The sequence below is a fragment of the Montipora foliosa genome, chromosome 13 (genome assembly GCF_036669935.1).
Source record: "Montipora foliosa isolate CH-2021 chromosome 13, ASM3666993v2, whole genome shotgun sequence".
Classification (NCBI taxonomy): Eukaryota; Metazoa; Cnidaria; class Anthozoa; order Scleractinia; family Acroporidae; genus Montipora; species Montipora foliosa.
The window spans coordinates 26423885-26433884 of NC_090881.1; the positions used below are offsets into that span (position 1 = coordinate 26423885).

The 10000-nt window shown below is 37.0% G+C and overlaps 1 protein-coding gene across 1 annotated transcript in view; it reads right to left on the reverse strand.

The window, feature by feature from the left end:
* The window catches only part of LOC137982557 (uncharacterized), a 15166-nt gene extending 6477 nt beyond the window's left edge, over positions 1-8689 (reverse strand). Inside the window, exons 1-3 of the mRNA XM_068829671.1 lie at positions 8241-8689; positions 5758-5909; positions 3875-5504 (exon numbers count right to left, since the gene is read on the reverse strand). Of these exons, the coding sequence (XP_068685772.1) occupies positions 3875-4012 (138 nt within the window). The 5' untranslated portion in view covers positions 4013-5504; positions 5758-5909; positions 8241-8689. The remainder of the gene's footprint in view (positions 1-3874; positions 5505-5757; positions 5910-8240) is intronic.
* Positions 8690-10000: the final 1311 nt, after the last annotated feature.

Here is a 10000-nt window from a genome sequence, read left to right on the forward strand (position 1 = left end):
TGGTTCAGAATCATTGTATACAAAAACGTGGTAACTCATCTTTTGCTTTGCATACCACTGGAAAACACAACTAATGCAGTAGCTAGAAATTCACATCAAAAAGCCTGTGCTGCTTTCCTTAATATCCAAAATGACAGTTTTAAGCTGTTGTTTACTGGGAACCACATTACAAGATAAATTTCCCTGACATCTTGCTCTATGAATAACTTTTACATGGCCAGCGGCCTACGTCTAATTTCTTTAGAAAAACAGAAATAAAAACATATTTTGCCGGAGTAACATTTCTGATAAATTGCTGTCCCATTCTCAATGATACTATCAACTGTTTGAGAGGTGCCATAGTTACAAGACTTTTGAGGTGGCAAAACAAATAGAACAAAAATTATGACACAGCAGAACATTCTTTGCAAGAACAAAGATAAACATCATTTAAGTGCTCCTAGGGTCTTTTGGTTTCGAACGTATAATGAAGGAGATGCTTCCGTGAAGCATACACTGGGTTGCCTGTGGTACGTGCTACAGAAAATCAGAAGGCACTTGAGCCAGCTTTCAACGTCAACGTCGGAAGTGAAAAGCTGATGCTTTATTAATCTTTTCTGTTTTTATTTTTATTATTATTATTATTATTATTATTATTATTATTATTATTATTATATATTTTACTGTTAAGTATTTGCTAAATCTAGGTTCCAGTCCCCTCATCCGCTTTGTTATATGTAAATAGCTGTTTTAAATTTCAATGGTTACTTTTGAAAATGTATGTAGAGCACATACAAAACGTCAAGTCATAATCAAAATGAACAAGTTCAATATGTTTATCACTGCTGTTTGTGTCTCATTTTAGAAGGCACTGAATTGTGTGGTATTGGAAATACAGCATTCCAGTCTCTGAAGAATAACAAATAAAAGAGAAGCGTGAAACATTGGCTTCTGGGCTGACATGTTGATAATTTTCAAGTTCCCTCACAACTTCTTTTCACCACAAGTGTGCCCTCTGAGCATCTGAAAGCTTTGTAATACTAAACTTCACTGAAGTTAATCCCGGTTCAGCGGGGTTAGTGTTAGGATGGGAGACCAAAACAAGAAACCCCGCATAAAAAACAGAAGCATCTGACCGAAAATACTATTAACGCTAACAAATGCGAACTCAGCAAGGTACAGATTTTGTTAGCTTGCTTTATGCAAAGCAAATATTGATGAAAAAAAGCAAATAACTATTGATACACAGTTTTTAGAAAGAGCAGAAGGAAGTTTCCGGAACGGTCGATCGTGAATAAAATATTTACGACATGAAAACAACATTAATTTTGAACCGTGAACACAGAATATAAAAAGTTACGATCAGCGACAAACATTTTGAGAGATTTTTGCTACGTTCAAGTAAATTGCAAAATCGAAAGTGACATGGCCGGAATTCAGTGGGGGCCGTGATTAAGTTACCGAGGCATGTTTTATACTTCCCAAACAGTGAAGCATCTGTGTCAAATGATGGCAAGATACCGGGTTTTTGTAAGTTTCTTTTTCTGTCCAGTGTTATAAAGTTTGACAATGAAATGAGCGAAGTCAAAACAAAGATCACAATCGCCCAACTCTTGTTTATGCAAAGTCAAAATTTACTCTCAAAGACGAGTGCGACGTTATTTATCACCAGGTAATTCCATCATTTTGGAAATAGCAGCTACTTTATTATTCAATGAAGGGGTAGTTTCTAAAGAAACTGTGATGCTGCGTCGGTGGGGAAGTAGTATACAAAAATTTGGTTTTATCAACGGAGTTGATAATGTAAATTGGCCACCGTACAGAGATTCTAAAAAGCTCACGTTTCGAGCGTTAGCCCTTCGTCAGAGCGAATCGAGGGGTTATGGGTTACGTGTAGTTTATTATTCATCTGCGTCACAAGTTTTCACTGATTTTGGGGCTCATTTTGTTGAAACTCAAGCACGCTTTCAACAGGCCTGTGAACCCTTCCTGCTTACAGAGCAATACTAAAAAACTTCTCCCATATCACATTTCAACCTTAAGCTCGAAAATTCAATACACAACATGATATTATAATTCACAAAGGCAGAAAATACCACAGAATCCTTTTCCAGCGAGAACATATTTGCTCTTAGAGGCGAAAACCTCTTCCTATTTCATTGCGTGCGTGAAGACAAGAAACTCAATCATGTCAAATTACCATGTACTTCAGGTAAATACAGCTCACTTTGATTTCGTCTCGACGGGCGATAGATTGTTGTCAAAGTCCAGTACTCGTCGCTTTTGAGATTCCTGCCTAGTTTCTCCATCTGACTTTCCATTATTGAGCTCCATAAGGGGTATATTTTGTTTAAGGATCCAAAAAACGCCATTCGCATTACATGACTTTCGACGCCAGTGCAGGCTAAGTTAATGATTCTACTGCGTCCACCAGAGAAATCTACGCAGTTCCACTACCCTCTCGATCTTAAGAAAATACACGCAGAAAGCTCTATGCACAAAGACACCACTTACCAGGGGAGTGACAGGCAAGACTTTTACCGACACGGAAAAAAAAAATAAATAAATAAATAAATAAATAAATAAATAAACAAAACAAAACAAAACAAAACAAAACAAAACAAAACAAAACAAACAAACTAAACGCAGACCTCGACTGGGTTTGCTATAGGCAACCCAGTAATGAACACTGCTTCCACTGTTGCTTTACATTTTAATAATGTTAACACATTTTAATCTCATAAGTAACAGATGTTTGTGCACATATATTCCGAAAATGTTGTACCAAATTCATTAATGAATCTATTTCAATTAAAGTACATGTTGCAAATGGGTCCCATATCTAATAAATCTCTGCCATGAGAGTAAAAAATTTTACACCTCCCATTAGGCAGACAGTACATTGCTACTGTGTAAAGTTCAAGTGTTAAAATATATGCATGATAATTATCCATGAGCAAAGAATCAAAGGCAGCTAACATTGATATAACATAAGGAAAGTCTGAAATTATAGGAAGTGCACTATTTAGCAAACCACTATAACTATCACTGTATGCCAACTGATGATTAACGTAGCTTAAGTTATAACCATAACAGGCAAATCTGTGCAAGGGAGTCACTAGACCCCATGTAAAAGCAGACAACCAAATACATATCATACAACTAAAATACTTATCATACAACTAAAAGAAAAAGAATATATATCATAGAATTAAGCAGAAAAAATTACATATGAAACCAAAAATTTAAGTCAGTACAGTGAAATCATGATTTGCTCAAAAGAAATGTCTTCACTTTAAATTTGAAATTTCCAGTACAATATGCCGTACGAATGTCACCGGTAATTTAGCGACAGGATTGCAAGCCATTAGCGATTCCGTTTTACTACGAATAACACATCAATAAACTGTATTCTACTCAAAAACCAAATGAGATTCTTCCTTGGAGACTTCAATATTGATGGGGCTTATGAGACAGGTCATATAATTCTACAGCTCAAGTCACGTAACGGTAACAGACACATAAACAGACAAATAAACCAAAGGAACGTTTATTCCTCGGGTATAAATAACAAATAGCATTTCGACTCGTAATTACGGCCAGGAGACAATAATTATCGGCTTTCTTTATCAGTGACACGGCGACTAGAACTGTAAATTAACCTGTACTTTATTAACCCCGACGCTTTAATATCACTTCAGTCGCGGAGACTCCACATATCGGTTTTAAAATGATATTTTACTTTGTTTGTTTGTGAGACCTCGAGGCATATTAAGAGTGCGATGAAGCATTTAGTCTTAATCGATGTTTTATTAAAAAAATGAAAAGCCAGAAGCTGAGGTGAGCACCTAAACAACTGGCTTTCAATTGAATGAATTGAACAATATTTGTTTACCTTTTCGGGAGCTTTGCTCATTATTTGCGGCTCATTCTTCGCGGAATTCTTCTTGAACACCTCATCAGCTTCTTTCCTGTAGCCAAGCATCAACAACTCTCCATTTGTCAAACGATTAAATCTGGGCATTCTCGCCATGGTTGAAAGATATAACAAAAAAAAGACCACAAAGGCAAAGACAACACAACGATCGATCGATCGCGTACGACGATTAATTTTTCGCGAAACAAGCTCGTGATCGATTTGTAAATACAGATTACAAAGCTTGATCTCTAACTCGTGGAAAAAAACTAATTGACAGCTTTTTGAATACGCTTTTTACACTCCCACCGCTCGGTTTAAAATCCAAGAAGTAAGAGACCCGAAACACTGTTTCGACTGAAACACTGTTGTTGTTATCCCACGAAATGACCAATCACATCCTGTAGATTGCCAACTGCAAATCTACAGGATACCATTGGTCAGTTCACTGGGATTTACAGGATATCATTGGTGGAATCTACTGGATGTGATTGGTCACTCAACAGAGAACATTCTCCTTGGATCCCGCGCACTCTTCTCTGTTGGGTTGCCAGCGGGAAAAGGGGATTCCTTCAGTGTGTCACAGGACACCCGCTCGTAAGAGAAAACACGATAACCGCGTTAATTATGATAAATTCTGTGATCTAAGACAGTAAAGGGAAATGAATACTCTTGGAAGGAGTTTTAATGTTACAAAAGGAAAAAGTTAGGAACATTTAAAAGAAATCCAACAAACTTTCTCTCTGCTTTACTGAGGGCTTGGGACCTTCTAGCAGTTAAGCTAGGCAGCATTAAAAGTTTCAAGATGTGGATTTATGATGGCATTTCCTCCATCAAGGGGACCACTAACCAATCCTCAGTAGCTGAATGCTAACTGAGGGAGCCAGGCTACTTCACTGCCGCCTAGCACCTGGCGTTGTTCTAGCAGGCTTGAACTGAAATTTTTTGTTTGTATGAAATTATCACTTCTTTCTTAAGAATAAATGAAAAGGAAAAAAATAAGTAAAACTTAATAGAACAATTTTGAGTTAAGTTCAATGATCATATTGGCTAATCTGTCTTCTTCTTTTTATAACCTTTACTCTTTCTAAGATTTTCTCTCCACTTCTCAAAGCTCTCGGTCATTGTGTTGCAATACCAGTTTCCAAAGTACTGTTTGTGATTTTCCGGATCTCTCTTCTTTCCACACTTGTCAATTTAGGATGCTTTGACTCCAGCTGATAAGTTTCCTCTTGCACTTTAGGCATTACAGGTATTCAGTCACTAAGGAATAGTAGCTATCCACGTCAAGCACTTGCCTAACATGTGGATACAATCCTACACTGGTGAGAGAGTGCTTATCACAATGAGCATGCGGACAGTGTAACTTGACTTGCCATAACTTCCTTGGCATCCAAACAAGGAGACGCTGAGCAAAGTAGTTATTAACAGCTGGAATCTCAGGTGCATTGTTAGGGGAAGCTGGGGAGGGTACCACCATAGCTTCTTCATCTTTGAGATATCTAGCTCTGCTTTCCCTCTGACAGACTGCTTAAACAGTGCCTTGGAGACCCAAACATGGTCTGGCTTGGGCAGGCTCTGCTTCCATCCCTCTGGCAGAAGGCATTTTCTATGTGCAATAATTATCATGTAAAGAACAGTTGATTAATTCATTATTAGTAAATAAGTGAGTAATTAGTAACTAAAAGAAAAATAATTAATTGCAGTTAATTAATTCATCAATAAATACATAAAAGTCACATCATTTATGTGAATATTGTCAACTAGGTTAAAAGTAACATTGTTCAGATAGTTGAGAATAAATAAAATTAAACAGATAAATCAAACCAGTAAAAAGGATCAAAATGTAGAAAGGAAATAACCTGGAGAACCAGTGACTAGGAGTACATCAAGGCTTCTTGCTTTTCTAATGAAGTTGTTTCCAGCTCACCAACAGCAGACAACAATAACTGATCAGATAAACCATCACCATCTTCAGGGATAGTGAGTTCGCCGGTTCGCTTGCATGACTCGTCTGAGAGCATAAAAACATAGACAGACAAATAGAGAACAAATAATTTGTCAAACAAGCGTTTCACAATTTCAACTAAAATGTTCGCTTTCTCACTTTATGATATCCTCAATATTGAAATAATTTTTTTAACTAACTCAACATTTTTTATTCATTGTAATTTAATGGCAGAAACACACACACACACACACACACACATATATATATATGTATATATATATATGTGTATATATATATATATACCCGTTTTCAAAAACGTTGCAATTTCAAAGTATATATGATATATATATGCCTTTTGTTTTCTCATCAGAAAGGTGTTGACAGAAAAAAACAATAGGGGGCCATTTTTACAAAAGGAAAGAACAATAGCTGCTGTCAAACCTTTTGAAGGCTTTGTTTGAATTTCACCAGTTTACCTCTTTCTAGCATCCACCATACCTTTTCTTCTCGTTTTTTTTTAATAATTGAAAAGAATAAGGTATGTGGGAAAGGCAGTATCTTAACAACTTAACAACTCAGTGTTATTTTTTCCTAACTGAAATAACTGCTCGGGTTATGAAGATGGTGATTAATAGTCAGCTCTTTTCCGAATTACCTTGAAGAACGGAGCAGTATCGCCACATATCTCAACTCAAAAGCCAAATTAAAAAAAAAAAAAAGTAGAACGTAAATGACTTTTGGAGAAAGTTAAGTTGTAGGAGGTTTTCACATGACGTCATCGCCGCCACGTTGGTGGACGAAAACAAAAGATCTCTCATTAACTTCTTTTGTTCGTCCACCAGAAGTCGTACTTTTCTCTATTTTTTTATTGGTGTCTCTAGAGGTTGGTTGAAAACCTTCCTATATTTCATTACTTATGGCTTGATCTTTCAGTTTTGAAAGGTATCTAACAAATTTATAATTGGATAATGTTTGTTGGGAATATTGTCTTCGCAATTCACTTTGTTCTGGTCTTTCATATACCGGATCCGAAATAATTAATGTCCATAAAACAAAAGAACAACGTGAACATAATAATAGCTAATTAGCAAGGCCTAGTCGGAATAACAATAATTCTTTTGTCCTCCGCCATTTTAGTCCAGAATATGAAAGTCTACCCCAAAACACTTACTGTTTGCGATTTCTTGTCATCTCGACAAAGCCACGAGTTATTGTCAGCCTCCTGATGCAATAGCGAGGAAGCATGAGTAGCACTTTACTCACTGTTTTGCTTTTAATTCTTCTCGATTTCGGCCTTGTTGGCATGAACCCCGGCCGTGTACATGGTGAATCATTCAAAGGCTTAAATGACTTAAATAAGTCATAAATTTTGGTTGGTTCGGAGGTTGTTTTGTTGGCGGGTTTACAGACCACACCTCTTTGTGATGGCTTCGCGTAAAATATTAGTTCCTGTAATGAACCTTTAAAAAACATTAGGATTAAACAGCTCCCAGTTGACTCAATTAAATACTATTTCATTTCCCTCAAATAGCTTGCGGGATTTATCTCGTCAATTTTTGAATATTATTGTTGTTAAAAGAAAGACGCATTGTTCCTTCAGCGTGAAATACACATGCTTCGTGTCTCACCTTTCTGATGAGAAAACAAAAGGCATATATATATCATATATACTTTGAAATTGCAACATTTTTGAAAACGGGTGTGTGTGTGTATCTATATATATATATATATATATTTTTTTTTTAAGAGGAAAAAAGGACGCAACTACATTTCCCGACAAGCCTGTTTCGTGAATCGCTTCACTGTTCAGGGGTTTAATATATATATATATATATATAGGTATAATAGAAATAATAAAGAGAGAGAAAGATGCCATAACGAGAGTTTGCAAAGGAGTCACCAGACCCCATGTAAAAGCAGACAACCAAATACATATTACAGTACAATATGCAGTACGAATGTCACCGGTAATTTAGCCACAGGATTGCAAGCCATCAGCAATTCCGTTTTACTACGAATAACGCATCAATAAACAATCAATTGTACTCCATTGCATTCTACTCAAAAACCAAATGAGAGTCTTCCTTGGAGACTTCAATATTGATGGGGCTTACGATACAGGTCATATTCTACAGCTCAAGTCACGAAACGGTAACAGACACATAAACAGACAAATAAACCAAACGAACGTTTCTTCCTCGGGTATAAATAACAATGGCATTTCGACTCGTAATTACGGCTAGGAGACAATAATTATCGGCTCTCTTTATCAGTGACACGGCGACTAGAACTGTAAATTAACCTGAACTTTATTAAAAATTAAAAGCCAGAAGCTGAGGTGAGCACCTAAACAATTGGCTTTCAATCGAATGAATTGGACAATTATTTGTTTACCTTTTCGGGAGCTTTGCTCATTATTTGCGGCTCATTCTTCGCGGAATTCTTCTTGAACGCCTCATCAGCTTCTTTCGTGTAGCCAAGCATCAACTCTCCATTTGTCAAACGTCTAAACTTGGGCATTCTCGCCATGGTTGAAAGATATAAAAAATAGAAAGACCACAAAGGCAAAGACAACACAACGATCGATCGATCGCGTACGACGATTAATTTTTCGCGAAACAAGCTCATGTCATCGATCTGTAAGTACAGATTACAAAGCTTGATCTCTAACTCGTCAAAAACAACTAATTGCTTTTTGAATACGCTTTTTAAACTCCTACCACTCGGTTTAAAGTAAGAGAAAGTAAGAGACCCGAGAGATGAAACACTGTTGTTGTTATCCCACGAAAAGACCAATCACATCCTGTAGATTGCCAACTGCAAATCTACAGGATACCATTGGTCAGTTCACTGGGATTTACAGGATATCATTGGTGGAATCTACTGGATGTGATTGGTCACTCAACAGAGAACATTCGCCTGCCCCGTCTCCAGCGCAAAGTTAACGCAAGGATGACAGGCAAATTCGTGAAGCGTTCCAAATTTTTTCATCCCATCGACAACGGTCGATGAGAATCCGCAACCTTCAACTTCTGTGGTAATTTCGACAAACAAAAAAGGTCTTACACAGCCTAAGTTGGGTGCAACAAGGTTCAAGAATGTTTGAATGTGGGGCATACATCATTTCTGCCTTTCCATCATTCGTTTTGAAATCCGCGCGCTTTTGTGCACGGTATTCCGATTCCAAACTTTTTGTTATTTTCTCAAGAACCGTCTTTTTGTTTTGATAATCGTTTACATTGTTAGCAACTAATCTCTTTCACTCTGTCTAAAACTATTTCGTAAATAGTTTGAACCCAGGAGTCATATCATAATTAAGTAAAGTACGATCGTCCGGGTGAGTGTAGTCCTGAGAAGGACTATTTCTCCGCTGTTCCCAAGAGAGCGCATGTCAAATAAATGCGCGAAAGGGTGAGAGATCTCCCAGAGGATGGAATCGACTGCTTCGAGAGGATATATGCCAAAATTTGCGTTTTGGGGAAAAACCTACGAAACGTGTTAAATAATAGCTCATTTCCTTTCTTAAACCCACAGGTTTCGTGCTGTTCTCAAAATATACCAAGACGGCTTTAATGAGTTTTAATGGTTTTAAGATAACTGTAGCAGCCCACCCAAATGTTTGCCATTTGGCAGAAGTCGTTAACGTAAACACCAGTCTCTCCAATGAACTTTTTCCTGTTTCTCATACACAAGCTTAACGAACACCGCTGAACACCGCTGAACATTGATCGCAGGAGTTGTTGACGGAACGTGGAAGAAACGTTTCTATTTCCGCGTTGTCCAAAATAGTGTCTTGAACAACCTTATGTAGTCCATTGCAACACACGAGTTGAGCAAGAGACAATCAAGAAAACCGAAAAGAAATGGAAATGACTTCCGCTCTCAAGCCTTAAAATCAATAAAGAAAGCAGTACTTAAATAACATGCTACTTTTCAAAGAAAATAACTTTGCGCCTTTCACCTCCAATGCACAGCATCTTTGAACGAATCCACAATGATAGGGTCAGGGTGTTAAATTTCTCATGATCTATTTTAAACTCTAAATGTTCCTTAAGAATATTCATGGTACTTTGTAATATTAATAAAAAATTCAGATTTTATCTAAACAAAGGAATAGGAGACGATCATGCATGCATAATTGTCATTTACTTAAA